Here is a 19,864-nt window from a genome sequence, read left to right as displayed (position 1 = left end):
ACTTGCAGACGCTAGGCTACACATTCATTATTTTATTCATCCATGTTATGTCTTACAATGGGTTTACACAGAAGATTGCGCAATCTCAGCCAGCTGTGAGTCCCTCCGCCCCCAGAGGCGCGCATTTAAGGCGCTGACAGACATCCACATCGAGCGATCATCGTCTCCAGGGAAGGACGTCATGATGTGGCGCTTCTTACCGCTGCTGCTCGCTCTGCTGCGACCCTGCACCGCCGGAGAAGGAGACATAGGCATGGCCGGGGCCACTCAGGTACTTGTTGATATCCAACACTTTCACAGTAAGAGTTCAGGCAGATGGGGACGAACGTGATCGTGACAGCAGACGACGTACCTGTTTTTGTTTTGTTTTTCCTAATAGTGCTGAGTGTACACCTGCGCTGTTAACCATAATTAAACTGCTTCAAACTGGAATGCAGGTTGTTTCAGCAAATCAATGTCTACATAAAACCTCAGGAAGCTGTACCCATCTGATATAATTTAACTTGATGTGCAAAAACAAAAGGTCGATAAAACATTTTTCAATCATTATGAAGCAAATAAATCTGCCTAATTGCTGCACCGCTGGGAACAGAAGGCTGTATTTACATGCCTGTTAGGAGTCGTTGCCATGTCATGTTGTTTTGTCCGCGCTGTAGTTCGTCATGTTTGCCATGATGGCAGGATTTTCCAGACTGTTCCTCGCGATAAAGCAAGTAATTATAAGATGACTCTGCCCAAAGCACCTGAAAGTCTGAGCAACAATGATTATGCCCTCTGCTTAATGTTTCTCTGCTTGTGTTCAACACAGATTACACTGGTGTTGAGGATTTGTATTCAAACTAATTGTTTCACACTAAGAATTTGAGGAGGTAGATAAATTATGTAAACACCTGTTGCTCTGAACTTAATTTTCAATTGTAAATGCAGCAGGAACAAGTTTTGTGTTACTGTAGTCAATTGTGACTGAAGTGTTAAGTGCTTTTCGATGTTGTGCTGACATTTTGTGAAACCTGTGTACATGTCGGACGGGTTGGGATGAGTGAATGAGGCCTCAACCACACTATGAAGTTTGTAATCAATAATCTCGGGGTGTTTTCTTTCCCCTTGTTTTTAAGAGTAAGCTATCAACAATTTATGTTTAGAAAAGGATTAATTCTGACCTGTAATGCCCTGCGGTTTACAAGTTAGAATTTTTCATACGAGACAGACAATGCAACAAACAGTACCCCATGGGTACAGACTGTTGTGCAGATTGTGCTCTTCATCCTTATCCACACATTCAGGGTCACCTTGATCTCAACCGTATGAAAATAATTGGTCATTTCTCAGCGTAAAGTGTGGGGGGGGGGCATTGTTTGTCAGTGGGTGTAGTGATTTTGAGATCTGTCAGTTTCCCTCTGGATTTTTAGAGAGCTGCCAAGTGCTCCTGTTGACAGTGGGCTTGTTTTTGTAGCGGGGCACATGCCAGGAGTTCTCCAGCCCACATAACGGAGGCATGAGGAGTAAGAAAGAAAGTATTGCAGTTGTCCCTGATGCTGCTGATTTGGTTAAAACTTCCTGGAACCATTTTGGTAAACAAGCGCCTGATATTTGCATTGAAAACCGGACAGACTGGTGGAATAATTGTTTACCTAACCTTCCAGGATGTGTCTGCATTAGTCACTACTTTGAAATAAACTGTAAGCAGCGCATTCAGATGTCTGAATTGTCCGAGTAACGCGTTAAAACCCAAAGTCGGGTTAGTATCGTAAAAGAAATGCAGCTTTTGGATTTGGGAAGGTGGAACCAGCAAATGTTTGGCATTTTTCTCTTTTAAATCAGTTGCTTCAGATCTAAACTTCAATTCGGTGTTCATGATCAAACATGCACAGAATTATCAGTACACATCACTTTTTATTGAATTATTAAGTAAAGAACTTAATTTGTTTCTATTCAATTTCTTTTTTAAATATTCACTTAAAAAGTCATTAAAAGTAGTGGGTGACATACATTTTACAAAATGCACCACTCATCAAACATTAGTGTGTGTTTTGAGTGTAAAAGTGGTGATTACACGCCTGTCCGTCCAAACAAACCTGACCTGCTGACCTTTTGTCCGTACCCCCAGTGGTGTAATTCATCCACCGACGGCACCATTTACAAATTCCATGCGAAGACCCTAAATGATAGTCGCACCGTGAACTTCAGTGACTACAAAGGCAAGACTGTCCTCTTTATCAATGTGGCTACATACTGAGGATACACCTTCCAGTATGTAGGTAAGTAAAATCACCACAGGCCTCGTTGTTATGTCATAGTATTTTTTTTTTTTAAGCACTTTTTCTTCATCCGAATTTGTTTTCATCAGAACTGAATGCACTACATGAGGAGCTGAAACCATTTGGCTTCACTATCCTTGCCTTTCCCTGTAACCAGTTTGGGAGACAGGAACCGGGGAGACCACATGAGATCCTGCTGGCTTTAAAGTGAGAAGTTATTTGTCTTTCAGTACAAGTCAACATTCTCGGTTACAATTTAAAAACACTGATTGTTGTAAATTGAAAATCCTGTTTTCCCCCCAATCTTGGCTTTTAGATTCCTTGAAAGAATTTTGCCCTTGAAGCCGAAAGAAAATGTGAAACCAAGAGAACTCCCTAAATTCTCATTTTCAAGCTCATCACGAGACACCGTATGTGCTGTAAGCTTTCTAGGCAGGATGTGGAAAGGAATTTTAAATATTGGTAAATCCTCTGTCAAGCAACAACGCTTCATTTAATCAGGGAAAGGTACTATTGGCAATAAGATTAGTTTCTCTACATGACCTCTTGAACATGCGTAGAATTTATGTCACAGGTCCCATCAGTCGTCACAGAGCCATAGCAGAGCCTTCACCATGCATGGTGTGGTTTTGCTCCGCTTGTAGTGACTTGAGGGCAGCTGCCAAGCCACAAAGTGCTCAGAGGTGTGTCTGCTGATAAGCTGCCCTCTCTCTGGATTCCAGGCATGTCAGACCGGGCAATGGATTTGTTCCAAACTTCCTGCTGTTTGAGAAAGGGGCTGTGAACGGAGAAACCGAACAAGAGGTTTACACCTTCCTTAAGGTGAGTTGGTGCTTGTGATTTTTGAAACTTAAATTTGGAGCCGTTTAAACCACAGTGTTACGAATGCTTCTCTTCAAAGAGGAAATTGATGATGCAATATTTGAAGGTTAGCCTGGATATCTAAACACAATGTGCTGGGAGAGATTTTATAATTGGATTGCCTTTTAATTGATGGCTCTCTGGGGAAGTCTTTGTTTACAAAAGGGTACATGAATGTGCTTTGACACGGGCAAACCCAGAGCAGTGTGGTTCTTTTTTTCACACCCAATTATAAAGTTATTGCCGGTTTTGAATATTACTTCTGAATTTTTATGCCGAAGATTCCTCACAAGCTTTGCTGGTTGTACAGCATGAACAGTAATGACTTAATGTTCATGTTATGCGAGGCTTTGCCCTCCACCTCAGCACTGTGCCACAGATATCTGCACCTACTGCTCAGACAATTTGTTGTTCTCATCAGTCCTGTGCTTTCTGCCACACAGAGCAGCTGCCCTCCTGCTGGAGACAACTTCGGTAACTTCGAGGGCAGATTGCTCTGGGGGCCTCTGAAGCTCAACGACGTCAAGTGGAACTTCGAGAAGATCCTAGTGGGAGCAAACGGGAAGCCGGTGATGAGGTGGCACCCAGCTGTCAAAATCTCTGAGGTCCGAGATGACATTCGCAGATACCTGTTCCAACAGTACACACAAGAGATCTTCGATTAGAGCCGATTCCCTGTACAATGTCTGTCTAATTAACTGTAATGATGTAGAGAAAATGGTAATGTGACAGTTTCTGATGCATGAAAAAGGCATGTTTAATGAAGAGGAGGCTTGAAAACAGGAACTCTGTGGTGCCTCTTCGGATGCTGGGGTTCAGGGCGGCTTTTCAGTGCATTCAGGCTGCCCTGCAATCCTGCAGCACCATGTCTTCTTCTCTTCTCGGGACTCGTTAACCATTACCAGCCTAATTTGTAATTCTTCCAATGAATTGCAAAAAGAAAAACAAATCTGTGCAGACTTTGTTACCTGTAGATGTTCTAATAAAATGATGCAACCACAACTTGTGCCCCTCTGACATTTTTCTTTTCTTTTATCCTGCAATGAAAATTGGACAGAATTTTGAATAAGCAAAGTAAAGATAAGTGACATTTAGAATAAATTTATTAAGCCAGTCAAATACAAAAAGTCTCACATGTGCTTTTGCCTACAGCAAAAAAAATAAGACTACAAACCAGGAAAATACAACTGCCAGTAATTACAGAATACCCTTCAAAGTGCAATTCTGCTGATGTCTCTTTTCAGCTCTCACCCATCATGATTTTGTTTCCTATTACTTGTAAGATAAAACTGAACACTTCCTCCACACATTTTGAAGCCCTTCATATGACTATTTGAAATATGACGTATTAAGGAAATTGTAACTAGTGTTTAGTTAAAACGGCAAGGCTTGACTTTAAGGGTTGGTTTTACCTTTCTAAAATATCAACCCATATGATCTTGAGGTGTGGATCCCGTCTGTTAAAGGCTGACTGTGTTACAGCAGTTCTCAGGTCAGTCGGCAAGGCAACGATTACTGGTTGTTGAAGTGGAGAGAAAGTAAAGCCAGATGTCCTGGCAGAGGTTTTCCTCTGAGGAGCGGCTGTAACACGGAGTCTCGGGCCCCTATATACAAATTCTGATGCTTGCGCACAATTTAAATGTTCAGTCTGCGAGTTAATGAGAAATAACAGGTATTTGAGGATGAAAGCAGTCATCACTGCTGCTGGAACCTCTAGATCCAGTATGTTGGGGCTAAACTGTGGGCAGCGGTACAGGATGTAGTAAGATGAGTATAAATATCGGAATGATTGGTCAAATCAAGTAGAAGTGTTTAATGAGATTAGGTCCATCATCATGGGGAAAAAAAAAAAGGCTGTGTATGTACTGTGCATTGTGTATTGTCTGATACAAACATACAATGTCAATAGCTACAATATATTGGGATTACACTAACAACATAGAAAGAACAGCATTACTAAAGACAATGATTTACACTTAAGTCAATGCAACTATCAAAACAGCAGGTTATAAATAAATTATCAATAATCACAATCATGTTTTTGGTATGATACCATCAAAATTCATTTTCCCCAAATTTTTGTATTTCAACAACCACTTTTGAACAGTTACACACATGGGACAGTCTAACATCGATGGTACTGAAGAAACCCTCATAAATCAATTAACATTCACATTGTAAATTCTATGATTCAGTGTATCTATATAATCATTCATTGTTGGAATGAGTATATGTAGTCTTAGTCATATTGGGGAATGGCTTCCTGTAACCCTACAAGTAACAAACTCAGTGTCACCTTGTTACATACTTGCAGAGACAATCACATAGGTATATTTGCTGGAAAAAAAACAAAAACAAAAAAACAATGGTAATTATTCCAACCTATTTAACAAATGACTTAAGTTCCCAATAAAAAGAAATGTAAATAATATTTCATGTATATTTTCAGAATAGCGAAGTGTTTCACAAATAGCCTTATAAAACGCAAGTATAAACAACATTACAATAGGATATCTACAGTTCAGTAGGAAAATTATAGATCAAATCACACCTTTTCAACTCAAAAACAAACTGATTTCATGCTACTACCCAGAATCCGTTCTGTGGGTACGGTGATGCTTTAGTGCTTTCCGGGGTCAATGTTCTGTCGCTCCCTTTTCCCAAATCCTCCTGCTGCTGCGGCGGTGGCTGCTGCTGCTGCTGACGACTGATCTACGCACACACAACAAAAAGGTACAGAACTGTATTATCTTCACAGTCACAGCCTTTGCTGCTGCACATCTTTCACTTCAAATTTGAAATCGATGAATTAAACATTTAGCCCAATGTGTTGTTTAAAAAAAAAAAAATACACAACATTTTTTGGATCAGTGATGATTTGCATTAAAGAATGCCGAGAAGATTCCTGTCCAAAAAAAAATCTCATGAAAAGACCAAAAGTAAAAATGAACTGATCTGCTGACAAGTGTCGCGTGTGTAGCTAAATCTGATATGGCTTCCACTTCTGTGCTGAAGATCACTCGTTAGAAAAACCTGAAACACAGTGAGCTGCATGATTTTACAGAGTGATCTTCATTCAATATCATGAACATGGTAGTTTATTTCAAGTGAGTCCAGCCTCTTCTAATAATAACGAAAGACACATCTATTCATGGCTGAATAACAGTCTGCAACAAATGCAGTATTTTCTCCTGGAACAGTAACATTTTCTAAAAGCTTCAGTGTCCGCTTGTTTTAGAAACATCTTTTTTAAATCTGCAGAACGTCGCTACCGTTGCGTCTATAAAACAATAGATAAATGAAATAAAGGGCGTCCCAACGTTTGCGAAATGACTCGTTTCACTGTTAAAATTGGATCCTTTCAGTCTGATGACATTTGAAAGTCTAGAAATGCTTCCTGATCGAGTTATTTTATCCCAATTTAAGTAAGAATAAAACTAAACTGGAAGTTAGAGCACGGCCAGAATGCACTGGTTTGATCAACGCGGGAATGTTTCCCCAGACACCAGATTTAAAAACCCTGTATGGTGAAATACAGAGATTTTTCTTGCAATGGGGGAATTAAACGGATGTTTATTTCGATGTAAAAATCCTGCAAAATACTGTTAAATGTCACTTTGTAGTTGTGGCCTGTTTTAAACAATTTACATCCATACATGGAGAAAGAGGGTCAAAGACGAGGTTAAGAAGTACAGCTGCAATCAAAAGCATTCAACGCCTTGAAGCTGCAAGACATTTTAGAAAACATCTCAACTGAAGCCTCGGTTAAAAGGCAAAGAAAGTTTAATGAGTCTTATTCGAGTGATTTTTGAGAACAAAATGTTGAGCTCACTAGTAAACCTCAAAGATACACAAGATTTTTTCCAAAAAGGCTAACGAGCTAAATGAATCAAACCCCTGAAGTTTACAGTAATAGTAATGTCCTTTGACCTTTACAACCTCCAATAAGAATGATATAAGCAGATTTTTTTTGAAGACTGCTTTGTGGTGACGAATGGAGTTTCCGGGTACCAAGTCTTTGCTCGTTTAGTGTTCTTCCTATAGTTTCCGGGATACTTTAGTTTCGGCCTTCATCAGTTCCTCCTGCAAGTTTTGGACAGTATTACAGAGATTGTTTCTACAGGGCTGTTGTTTTAGGAAGTCTGATTTCCCGCTTGGAGGAATTTCCCTCTTTCTTCTAAGCCGACGAGGTTCACTACTCTTCCTTGAGTTCTTGCATATGATGCTGCCAACCGAGTCTCCAGGAACTTCAAGTATCTTGAGAATATCTATTTTTGGTTAAGTGGGATCATTTCTTCTCATATAGCTTTTGTACAGTAAGAGCTCTTTTCCATAATTTGAAATACATCTGTACACAGTCTGGAGAGAAAGACTACTTGTACGAACGCCTGGTTGGTTTAAGTCTTTTGATGGAGTTTTGTTGACAATAATGAAAAACACACAGTAACACCACCCAGAGCAAGAAAACGGTACGATAATGTGGTACGTAAGACACTTTCAGAATAAAAGTCCTTTACCTGCATTCTCCGGTGGTGGTCTCGAACTCTCTCCTACTGCTCTGGCCCCTCTGGGCTGAGGGAATGACATCTGCCAAGGAAAACCCTGATCAAAGAAAAGGCACCATCTGAATTCAAATCTCTGAATATCTTTAATCATCACAACCAGCAGCCCTTAAGTCTTTGCCGTAACCTAGCAGTGGTTCTTGAATTTAAGCGTGCTGCTCCCAGCAAATAAGGGGAGTACAGCAAAGAGAGAGAAGAGCCGTGTTTCCTCAGTGAAGCAGAGTCAGTGCAGAGACAGAGACAGAGGGGCCTTAGAGCACCCTTACCGGGGTAACAGGCTGGAAGTCTCGTACAGGGGGTGGTGCTGCGGCGGCTGCGGCTGTGGCGCCTGCTGCATTGGGCATCCGGGGAGGGAAGTGCATGGGCCAGCCCTCAAGGCCCTGCGGTCCCACCTGCACAAAGGGACCACAGTAGGGAGGGCTCAGCGGGCCGTTCACTGAGCCTGACGTGGGGTCTGAGGTACGTCTTTCCTGCTGCTGCCCCTACGAGGGATCACAAGTACACATGTGATCCCCAATCAGTGCACCGCTACACTCAGCGAGCGCAGCGGCCGCGTCATGGCATAGGCCACTGCTGACCTTTAACCCTGCTGCAGCTGCCTCCCGCTGAGGAGTGTGAATGTTCCACCTGCTGATCCCGAACGCACTGACAAACGAGCTAACCGGAGTGAGGCTCTTGAGCTGCAGTATGGATTTGTCCAGTACAAACTTATTACAGTCAATCGAGTCCTCCAGTCATCTAAGACTGCATTCTGTCACAAGGGGGCACTAGTCTGCCAGGTTTACCAGCACTCGTATGCTACAGCATCCCCACGGCTTAAAGAGCAACTCTCAGTGAATGGTTTGTCCCTGATTATATGAACTTTAACACATGGCTAACATGATCCAACATTTCTCCTATCCAGTGTCACGCCACCATTTTCATAAATCTTTCAGGCTCAGACCTGAGCTGCAGCCGGTACCTGTTTGTGATGCTGCATCTGCAGTCTCTCCAGCTTACATCTCTCCGTGCGTTCTCTCTGACACTCGTTCTGTGCCTGATGAAGCTGAACCAAACAAACAAATCTCTCATTAGAGCAGTTCAGTCAAAGAGAAGTCCAGTTATAACGGCTATTCATTGCAAGATACAAAAGTTGGGTCTTGATTTATCACACAGGGCAAAATTATGAACACAGTTTACCTGATTGGTCAAATTAGTAATCTGACCCTGGAGTCTCTCAACTTGCCGCCTCAAGTCCTCTTTTTCTTCATTCATTCGCTCCCTGTCGCTCCTTTCTTTCCTGAAGTCCTCTTCAAAGATTTTCACCTGATTTACCATAAGTTAAATAGCAGTTGACATGACGTGCGTCATTGCAGCGTAACTGTGTACAAGTGTGTAAATGTTTTGCTGCATGTCTGACCTGCTCTTTTAGTACAGCAATTTGAGTGAGCAGCTCTTGTTTCTTCAGGTTATTGGCTGCATCTGCAAAGTTCCCCTGGCCAGGAGGTTGTTGGGAGGATGAAGGGGAGTGCAGGTTTAAGGCTTCCTCTAAAGCCTGAGGTAAGACAAAACAAACATTACACGGAGAGAAACATCTCTGGACTTTATTGTTCTTTTTGTGCATCTCTTTCACACTCACCCTGTTGAGGCGTTGGATCTCCTTCTCCTGGTACTCTCTCTGTTTGCTGAGGGGCAGCAGCTGATCCTGCAGGTAGCGAATCTTCTGCTTGAGCTCAGTGGTCTCAGAGTTTAAACACTCCTTCTCGCCCTGAAACATGCACACCTAAAACACTGAAAACGACTTTCCTAAAAGGACGTGGATGACTTTAATTTCACTGCGTTTCCGTGTCCTGGTTTGGAATTCTTTCGAGCGACTTCACCCGAGTTTTGTGTCCTCGTATTCTCACCTGTACGTTTTCGATCTTGGACTTGGCCAACAGCAGCTTCTTGTCGTAGTCGCGCTGCCTCTGCTCTCGTTCGGCCTCCAGCTCGAGCACGGTTTTCTGGGACTCAGCCAGCCGTTGTCTGAGGTCTGTGATCTGAGGGAAAATATAAACCAGCCCTGAGTCCACTGATCACAGCAGTAAAATAACATTTTCATAAACACCAACCGAAAAAAAAAAACCACACACCTCTCTGGTAAAGATAAACATCAGCTGGTGTGTGTTAAAATTAATCTTTAGAAATGTGCGTTATCATATTACAAACTAAGACACAGCAACAAGGACACATCTGCAAACACGCAGTTCTCTTTTTGTGTAAAAATATGAACGAACATAGTGACGCAAATGGATATATCTAGACTTCTGTGGTTTAAACCCAAAGCTGCATGGTGTCCCCGTCTCTGCAAGGTGTGAGCGTGTGTTCATAATTGTGGGTGTGTGCGAGCGTAGGTGTGTGAGTATGAGCGCGAGAGTGTGTACATCGGTGTGTCTCTGCTGCCCTCTGACTGCACTACAGCAGGAAGTCAGCGGGTGCCAGAGAGGTGAGGGGAATTCTCGCTAGAAGTGTGACAGGCTTTGTGGTGAGTGTGCTCAGAGAGCGAGACTATTGCAAGACTGCAGCGTTTCCACTGGACAAGCACACTGACAAAAAAGACACATACACACACCTGCTACACTGCCAACTGATGCTCACAAACTTCAGAGCCCTGACTTCCTTATAGATATTTACAAAATCTTTTCCATCAGTCATTTCACCCATTTGAAAAAAAAAAAATGTTGAATGGTAGAAAGAACATTTATTATGATTATTCCACTGGAATAATACAAAAAAATTTGACCATTGTGGCTACGATGCTTTTATTTCAAAGCTGTCTGATGAGATAATAGTCACATTTTCTAACTATATAATGTTCAAAAATAGCATGACCTAGTTTATTGTAATTTCAGGAAAACAGTTAATACAATCTAAATTTAATTTATCATTTTCCAAATTTGTCACTTCTATTAAAAGTAGCAACAGTATTTCAGGAAATAAAGTGACATAAGTATTTAAAGCTAACCCTGACCCTTAAGTTAAAAGGACACATGGAGACTGAACTGAACATCCACAGAGGCTGAAATGACTCGAGTGGAAGTCAGCTGAATATCATTTTTTTTGAATGATCAGCTACATAAAAATGATCTAATCAAAGACTACTCGATGGATTGGACTGAACACACCAAACTCATTAAACTGAAAAATGTAAAAATATATTTTTCAAAGGAATTTGGATTCAGCAGCGCTGTACTCAGACATGGTGCTGTCTTCCCACACTGTAAAGTCATTACTGTACCTTCTGCTCAAACTGTGACTTCATGGAGTTCCACTGAATGTCCCACTGCTTGTTCACCTCCAGTACCTGCACAGCAGTGCCAGAAAGTGAAACAAACAACACAATGAACCTATAGGAAACAGAAATACACAAAGACTTTCCCCCTATGGCAAAAAAAAGAGGATGAACAGTAAGCAAAGTAAGACTCACATCCTTTCTCTGCTTCTCCAAAAGCTTGATCTTCTTTTCATACACCTCAAAGTCACAAGGTTTGGTTGGGGTTTTCTCTGCAGCTTTTCCACTCTGGGGGAACACAAAATATTCCTAAATCCACAACATTCCTCCGTTGCACACATCATAAAGGTCTTAGTGGGGAAGTTTGAGGTCACAGAAACCCATTACAGAAAGCATTTTTAAACAGGAAAATTAAGTTTAATATAAAAATTTATTTGGTAGGAAAATGGGACAGATTTATTGACATGAAGCAAAGTTGAATAGTGTGTCTGTGCATAATAGAAAAGGACATTTAGTTCAAACTACCTTCTGCGGTGTGGTGGCCTCCATTTTGGGTCGGACAGATTCCTCTTTAAGCGGCTCCTCTTTGGCCTCTGGAGTTTCAGTGTCGGATGGCAACGCGGACGCTGCTGCTGTTACTGCTCCTCCTGTGACCAGCTCCTTAAGTTTCTGATTCTCCTGTCTAAGTAAGCAAGAAAACGAAAATGATAGTATTTGTGACCGAGATTCCCAAGAGTTCTGAGACATTTTTTTTTCAGCTTCAGGACATCTTTTGGGAAGAACCTACAACACCCACTGGGGGCTGTGAGGGCCACAGAAAGCACTGGAATAATCCCCCATCAGTAGTGAAAGTACGGTCATCTGTCAATATCCAGGACACAGTAAAGACTGTGTGATGTTTTCTCATTAAACAATAAATAGAGGTTGATTCACACTACATTCAAAAGGTCAAAAGAAACACAATTGTACTTCAGTTTAAACTAAACGTGTTCTCATTCCTCTGGACTGTTTAAGAGCGATGGTGTTTGGTAATGATGTACTACACATCTCGCAGTTTGTTCTTTTTGACATTCCGAACAATAAAGTTTCCGCCTGGCCAGTAGCAACACAAAGCCCTGCCAAAATAAAAGAGAAGGAGGAACAATACCTTAGCTGTTCCAAGTCTTGATTCCTGATATGATGATCTTCCTCCATTTTCTTTCGAAGGTCATTGTTCTCCTGTCTGAGCTGCTCACAGAGAGTCTATAAACACAAGAAGAAGAAAAATATACAAAGGCATCATTTGGTGTAATAACAATGGCATTTTTACATCTATATCTCCACACATAGCAGTCACCTTAAACACAAAATAAAACAGATATTTTGAGGATAAAATGATGCCGGATTGTGATGCACGTGTACCAACAAAATGTTTTTCTGAGATGTGTTTTGTTTATTTTATCCCACAACCGCAACTTTAGAAGTGTTAGAAGTTTTGAATAGAGGAACAATAAAATGTGGCGATACACATGAGCCTTAAAATATATATATATATATATATAGTTTTTTTACAGGTCTACTCTTTTATTGTAAACCACTTTTGAATTGTAAGTTAAAATGTGGTTTATGAACTAATAAAAGGTGAAATTAAAATAGCAAGGTCTCTGATATGATGATGTCTGACTAACTACACGTGTCGTGCGAGCAGCTTTAGTTGTTTTTGTGGGTCATGCACATACAGGTCCCCGGCCTGCATGAACTACTGTTTGCAAGACAACGTAATTACAGCAGTGAGGAAACAACATTTGTCAGGAAGGAATATAACTTCTCACGTGTATTTTTATCTGCACAGGTTGTCCGATCTACGTACACTCGCAATAAAATGTGCAACAAAAAGGTTTTTACAAGTCAGTCTCTAAACTACCCCATAAACATAGATCCCATAAAACAGCATGTACTTGTTTATAGTTGATATATATTTTGCATGATGCTGCTGAAAATAAACTCAAGTGTGTCTCAAGCCATCTCTAGAGAAATATCTTCAGTCCAAGGAGTGTGATGTCATTTTTCCACTTTGTCATCCAGTTGTTGTTGCTGTGTGGCCTACCTGTAGGAGGGAGGTCCTCTGTTCATTCTTTTGGACCTTTGAGGAAAGATGGTGAAACTCCACAGCCATGCGGCCGAGGTGCGCTAACAGCTGGTTCGGGTTGGACTCCTCAGCGAATATGCTGAAAGAACTCTCGAGCCGCTTCAGCTGGCTCGCCAGCTCGATGTTCTCCTGAGGGAGGAGGGGGATGACTCCTGCCACTGACTCGGCCTGGAGATACCCACACAGGTAAACAGTCAAGTCAGCCCTTCCACTCCAGGTGATTCATTACGCGTGTATTCAAACCAGCGCCAAAAATACTGTAAGACTCATCATGCTGCTATTTCCTTGAAAAGCAGCAGCTGATTCATCAAAAAAGTCAAACCAGTTTGTTCTGCTGGGTTTAAATTTAGTTGTCACACTCTACAGCTTGTTGTGGTGATATTACTTTTAACAAAATAATATTTTTAAGTGTGGCAACTGCGCCAAAGTAATTTTACAATATGTGACAAGCCAGCAAATGTGTCTGAAATATTATGACACCGTGTCCTATTAACTCACATCTCCTAGGATGTAGTGTGTGAATGAATCAGCTGTGTAATTCTAGGCAGCAATAATCCTGGACTTTCCCCTGACTGACTCAGGCTGGAGCTCCCAGTATTGAGTCTGTTGGTGAGTCAACACACCATGGATATACTCCCAATATGAAGGAAATTGTTATATAGAGGAAAAGTTAAACTTGGCCTCAATAAATTACACAAAACAATAAGAAAAAAATCATTTGTAAGGGGTTCAAATCTAGAGCATTGTGGTCATCTGAACATGCAAAGCATTTTGGAACAATCACTAAGAACCAATACATTTGAGCTTCTGTGGTGGTTTATTCTAAATATTTATTTGATACGTACAGTCAAGGCATCTGGAGTCTTTCCCTCCATATTCACCACCTCAAACTCCAACAAAGCCTCCTGTAAATACCAAAAGTTAAGAGGCCCTGAAGTACAAGCAATGTCCATATTTCATTCATCCTCTAGCTGCCACGTTATACATCTTATTTACCATCCTACAATTATCACACATGAAGGATCTCAAACAATAGTTACTTACATTGGGCTTCTCAGGCTGAAGGGTCTTCCCTAAACAGCTTGTTTGCTCCTCCCTCTGCTCTGCAGCGGGGTGTAAACAGGGTTTACCTGAAATAAGTCGTACAAACATCATGATTTCAATCAAAATAAAAAATAACTGCCACACAATTTAATAATTCACAAATATAAATACACAGTACGTGTACAAAGTCATCATTACCACCCAGTCTGTGGGACCTACTTTGCGTATCGGCCTGAACGGGTCCTCCCACACACAGACTGGCAGCGAAGCTGGAGGACTTGAGGGCTTCGTTGTCTCTCACAAGTTCCTCTACTCGCTGCCGAAGCCTTGATGCTTCTGACTGAGACTCTTCCAGCAAATCACCTGCAGGTTTCAGAGAGAGATCTTGTCTCTGTCCAGCAACACTTCAGCTGAATTTCACTACTTTTTTTTTTTTTTTATCTTCCAACGAACGCTGCTAAGGCTTCTAACTATCAGCACGGGCAGTCATCAAATAGGATGTGACAGAAGTTCAGTAAGAAATTACGTGCAAACATCACTCCGTCTGTGACTCACAAAAGAAGCAATCAGGCTCTTCACATCAGGCACGCAAGTTATTCAACAAACAACCGGGCGAGATGATCAGGTTTGACTACGTTCCACCAAACCTGCTGCATGAAAGTTATGCTCCTCGTCTGTATGTTTTGAATGGAATGTCGATTACAGAAACTGTTATGGAAGACGTCATGTGATCTCTTTGTGGCAGACTTAACTTCATATTACATAAGAATTTTCTGCGTCTGCAAAATGCAAGTTACACAGTTTTCTGTCGTAGATTTTGAAATAACAGTAAAGAAATGAATGCCCGTGTCTTGGTACCAATCTGGAAAAATAAACTCTTCCGTTATAGAAACACACAGCAGACGTGTGGTGCCAAATAGCGGGTGAAGTTCCCCTAACTCCACGACCTTGATGTCTCTCTTTAGGAACCTACCTAAGCTCTTCAGTCCCTTCATGCGCTCCCTCAGTATGCTGTTCTCCTCCAGGAGCTGCCGATAGCTGCTTCCTCCTCCGGCCTCATCTCTGGCCTTGACCTCACTCCCACCGGGGTCATAGATGCGGTACGGACCTTTCCCTTCCATTGCCGTCACTCACTTCCTATACATGGTCCTCTAAACTGTTGGAACGAGGACAAAGATTGTTATTTTTTTTTTTACATATAAAAAAATAATAATAAAAAAAAACTAGTAAAGTGTCACAAACTAATCAGCAGAAGATAAAAAAGAGAAAACACATGGAGAGGAGGTCAGGACTAGTTGACCGGTGTCTTTCTTGTGTCCGCAATCGTCTTCCATTGTTTTCAAATGATGAATTGTTATATTCAAATCCTGATGTAACGCACAACACTGATAGAGGCCACTTTAAAGAATAAAAGTACAGCACAAGAGCAACAAACGTGAAATGTTAAATGAACTGTTCACGCAGGCGAAGAAAACAGATGAAGCATCGACTGACTCGTGTGGAGACGAATGACTTCAACATCATCTCCCGTGAACCCAACGAGAAACACTCTTGCTCATACAGTAGTCATACTCAAGGCACTGAACAGGAACCGCGGTGTTTCTGGTAGTTGTCCCTCGTGGATGTAATAAACATCCCTGGTATCCATCAACCCAACAGGAAGGACACAGTCGACCTCTTTCGAAGTTATAATTTACAGCAGGACGAGTGTGAACTGTCGGTGAAGACAATAAAAGATCACCAAACGGATCTTTGAGGAGACAAAAGCAGCAGGAGGAGGAGGAGGAGGAGGAGGAAGAGGAGGAGGACCACGATGCTTCTCTGGCGAAATGAGACGTAAGGCAAAAAAAAAAAAAAAAAAAGTGTGCTCGCGTTTGTGAGGGCTAAAAAAAAATTAAAAAAAACAACACACACACACAAAAAGACAACTACAACGATCATACCCGAGGAAAAGAAGACAAAAGCAGAGCATAAAAAAAATGTTAAATGTGACGTGAATCCGGCTGACAAACCTCTGTCCCACAGACGGGAGTCAAACACACTACAGTCGAGCTGCTGATACCTCGATTGGCTGAAGAAGGCTAATATTAGTTTTCGCTGTTGTCATGCAAATTGCTAGCAACATCTTTCGTTAGCTATCGGCTAGCTGACGCTAGATGACAGTGCGGGACAGGAAGCCGCGAAGCTCCTCGTATTTGACAAATACTTGAACCGACGCTGTTAGTCGGTCGGGACGCGGAGTTTAAACGACAAAAAAAAAACAAAAAAACAAAAAAACGGAAAAACAAAAGAGGTGTCTTTAGGCTGGGTACCTTTCTGCTCGCAGTGGCCTCTCGTCTCTCTGCCCAGACATCTATTGCGGAAGTGGTCGACTGAGTCTCTGCTGTAACCTGGGAAATTCCACCTCGCAACGTTTGATGTAAACAGCGGTGATTGACAGCCCGGTGGACCAATCAGGGTGTTGCTCTGTGACAGCGGGGCACCGACAGGAGCCAGTGACCGTAATGTAAACACAGGAGCAATATTCTTTATATATATATATATATATCAATGTTTCATCGTGGACATTTTTCCGTAGCTGCCTACAATTTGCACATGATGGACTTTGCTGCTTTGTGGCAAAAAATGGCTCGCATGATGCAATGATACGGGGGTAAGTAAAACTAATAATCAAAACAAATATTTTAATGAATTTTCTCTTGAATTGTAATGATTTTAATGTAACAACTTCTTATTCTTCTCTTTACCTAATATAGCCGAGGGACAAACCCAAACATTTTCAATGAGTGACTTTTTCCTCATTGATAAATTCAGAGAAGGGGCTGGTGGGGGTTTCTGTGATTGCATCACATATTTCCTCTGAATGAGGACAGCAATAAGGCATTCAAGTTCAAGTTACACTGAGCCTTTCAAGTCAAGACTGAATAACAATAGCTAATTTATGAAGGCTTCGTATAGCCCTATAATCTATCCACACAGTGGGTTTACAAGAAATATCTGTCAAGAGACCGAAGAGATCAAATATTCATAATGTGACAAGGCTGTAACAAATTAATATTTTCACCACTGATTAACATTTAATATGATATTTGAACAATTCACGATTTTTTTTTGTGTCTTGCCTAAAAATATAGGAAAGTAGTGAAAAATGCCCATCATAGTTTCCTAAAGACCAAGCTGACATATTTAAACTACATTGTTTGTCTGGTTCAAACCCATTATCTTTACATAGAAGATAAAGAGTTGGGATCAATCCTTTTAGCTCTAACTGGCAATAATATCACAATAACCAAATTGTTGTGAGATAATATCATGATGTTTAAATATCTGTCTGCATTACATGTAGGTTGCATACTTACAATTAAGTTAGGTGTAATTATGAGCTTATGTGAGAGTTATTTGAGACCTGTGTACAGTGAACATACATGTAGGTATTCCCATTGAAATATTTTTTTTTCTCAGAACAGCTAAATAGCCCACTATTTATTTGATAAATAAATATCATGAGCACACACTCTCGTGATCTACGAAAGTATTTTCCATGTCAGTGTCGCGCCTAAGCTGTCTCCTTTATTAAGCTTGCACTTCAAATGCACTCATGCCATTCAAAAAATACAAATGTGAACTCACCCATCTATTTCTAAAAGTAATCAACGTTGAATTTACAGACCCAGCATATCTGGGATTTAATCATTACCAAATACTCTGTGATACTTAGAGTTTTCAAGACATCCCACAGGTTATGGAAAAGAAAATACTGTATATTTTCAAAATGTTGTGTCAAACAGTGTCACAAAGTAAATTGTTTGACTAAATTGTCAGAATTGTATAGAAGGCCTCCGACAGACCAAAAATGAATAATTTAGAGCAATAGCGACATCTTGTGGGAATTAACAAACACATAATCTGAAGTCATGCAGTATTTCTCCCTCAGTTGCAGAGACCGTTCCTCTGATACTCTATAATTCAACTTCTGACCTGAAAACAACCACACAAGCGTCAGCCTGACTGACTACTGCATTGAGATAAAGACACTTCTTGTGCCAATTTTAGAGCATCAACCTTGGATGTTTTATCAGCAAGCTGGTTGTGTTAACACAGGAAACACCCAGTTTGAAAATAATTTGACACTACATGCCATGAATCACGATGTGCTCAAAGTAGTGACTTTGTTTTTCTCTTTATGGAGCTACCATTGTTACTTCCTGTAGTGCAAAAAAAAGTGCATCAGTAATACTGCGTCGCTGAAGAACAATTTTAAACCTGCCATGGGCCCGAACAGAGAAACCAGTTTAGTCATAGTTTTTCATGAAAAATGCCATACTCTTTAACCACAGAAGGACCCTTCACAGTCAATAGTTTTGATCTAGACTCCTTTGTGTCTTTGACTTAACCTCTGAAAGAAAATCTTACTGTAAAGAAAGAGAATGAGCGAGTAGGCAGGCTATAAGCATTATATTACAAAAGATTCATCCTAAACTGTTTTAGATTTAAGTGAAAACCCACAATACAACAACCAAACAACAGGCACACATATACACACACACAGCTGGATGTACTGTGTCATTGGCCAGAAAATGCTGGCAAAATGTGTGAATGTGTCCCCCAGAGAGCCATTTGATGGCTGCAGGAAAAAGCAAACTCACAGCTCGTCTGGCTCTCACAAAGAAGTTGTTTTTTCCTCAGTCCTGTTCCTGCCACCAAACACCTTGTCCGTACTAGAGGGTGCACAGTGTTTCCACCTCAGGCTGCTGTGGTGAGCTGAAATAATAAACAGGCTGATGACTCTGAGGATACAGGAAATGTCGCCCATCATTTCATCCTGCTGGGTTACAAATTAAACACTTTGCTAAACATTTTCTACTTTTCTAAACATTTTAAAGCCTTTTCCTCGTTGCACAAAACGAGGAGATGCAGATGACTTGCGCGAACAGGGAATCATCAGATTGAAGCCCCACTGTGTCACAAGTATGCACCTCACCCTGCTGAGACACCGGGACAGTCCAGTCTCCCATCTCAGAGCAGCAGAAATTAGCAGCTGATAGTCATTATCTCTGCACTCCTTAATACAAAATGTCCTTTTGTTTGTCGGGCAGTGACTCCAGCTGTCCTCACAAAACATTAAATCAGGGACATAATCACTGCTCAGTCTCTTTTACAATCCCAAAAAACAAGACTACATGTGCAGATATGTTTCCATTTCAACTTTTAACAAGCTGCTTATATACATTTTTTTAATATCAAATCTAGACTTTATGTAGTTCAAAACTGGTGTAGCAGATTGTCAAGTACAGTTCTTAGGTTTATATACAGTATCATTTATATTAATGAGAATGAATACATCTATTGTTTTTAAGCTACTCTTTGGGTTATTTTATCTTCATTTCTTATCGTATATAATTATGTTTAAATAAATTTAAACTGAAAATTAAAAAACATAGCATTAACAGCCGTTTCTGTCTTTGGACTATAGGATTAAATAGCAATTGCATAGTAGAGGCAGTAAAAACAAGACAATTATAGAGCGAATTGTGTTTGTTTTTAGCATTTAGTGAAATTTGCCTGCTATGTTATGCTCCAAAGGGCAACTACACTTATTTCAGTGACGACATAAAATGATTTTAACGCATCTTGGAATACAAAAAAAGAAAAAAAAAGAAAATATACAGTGATACAGATAATAGACAAATCAAAACTATTCTAGCTACCTCGGAAATGTTAAAACCAATAAACAACAACTCACCCACACATTCAGCTCGTG

The 19,864-nt window shown here is 40.8% G+C and overlaps 2 protein-coding genes across 8 annotated transcripts; one reads left to right on the top strand and one right to left on the bottom strand.

The window, feature by feature from the left end:
- Positions 1-60: 60 nt before the first annotated feature.
- Positions 61-4,121, top strand: gpx3 (glutathione peroxidase 3). The gene is made up of 5 exons (XM_069171825.1): positions 61-271; positions 2,108-2,258; positions 2,348-2,465; positions 2,981-3,080; positions 3,563-4,121. Exons 1-5 carry the CDS (start codon positions 182-184, stop codon positions 3,782-3,784), a joined length of 681 nt encoding a protein of 226 aa, XP_069027926.1. The 5' UTR covers positions 61-181; the 3' UTR covers positions 3,785-4,121.
- An 83-nt stretch (positions 4,122-4,204) lies between these two features.
- Positions 4,205-18,842, bottom strand: tnip1 (TNFAIP3 interacting protein 1). Of its 7 annotated transcripts, none has more exons than XM_069171818.1 (18): positions 18,750-18,842; positions 15,077-15,259; positions 14,323-14,466; positions 14,104-14,189; positions 13,905-13,964; positions 13,018-13,227; positions 12,079-12,173; positions 11,457-11,613; positions 11,127-11,219; positions 10,938-11,003; positions 9,568-9,699; positions 9,300-9,428; positions 9,081-9,215; positions 8,861-8,986; positions 8,643-8,726; positions 7,948-8,163; positions 7,637-7,721; positions 4,205-5,831 (listed from the first exon to the last, which is right to left on the bottom strand). In XM_069171818.1, the coding sequence occupies exons 2-18, from the start codon at positions 15,222-15,224 to the stop codon at positions 5,740-5,742; spliced, it is 2,058 nt and encodes a 685-aa protein (XP_069027919.1). In that variant the 5' UTR covers positions 15,225-15,259; positions 18,750-18,842; the 3' UTR covers positions 4,205-5,739. The 7 variants fall into 7 exon arrangements, with proteins under 7 accessions (XP_069027919.1, XP_069027918.1, XP_069027922.1 ...); XM_069171817.1 differs by lacking the exon at positions 18,750-18,842 and adding an exon at positions 16,416-16,525; XM_069171821.1 differs by lacking the exon at positions 18,750-18,842 and adding an exon at positions 16,416-16,525 and having other exon boundaries at positions 7,637-7,706.
- Between the last annotated feature and the right edge of the window lie 1,022 nt (positions 18,843-19,864).

This window comes from Embiotoca jacksoni, unplaced genomic scaffold (assembly GCF_022577435.1).
Source record: "Embiotoca jacksoni isolate LCO1_2020_lvr unplaced genomic scaffold, fEmbJac1.0.p SCAF_5, whole genome shotgun sequence".
Lineage (NCBI taxonomy): Eukaryota > Metazoa > Chordata > Actinopteri > Embiotocidae > Embiotoca > Embiotoca jacksoni.
The sequence above is the reverse complement of the archived record's forward strand: the minus strand, read 5'-3'. Positions and strand labels throughout refer to the sequence as shown.

Excerpts from the sequence above, each read along its gene's own strand:
- tnip1 (XM_069171818.1), bottom strand. The coding sequence starts at position 15,224 with ATGGAAGGGAAAGGTCCGTACCGCATCTATGACCCCGGTGGGAGTGAG. Across the intron at positions 14,467-15,076 it reads GAAGGGACTGAAGAGCTTAG|GTGATTTGCTGGAAGAGTCT; the intron begins GTAGGTTCCTAA and ends TGAAACCTGCAG. Across the intron at positions 14,190-14,322 it reads CGTTCAGGCCGATACGCAAA|GTAAACCCTGTTTACACCCC; the intron begins GTAGGTCCCACA and ends GACTTATTTCAG.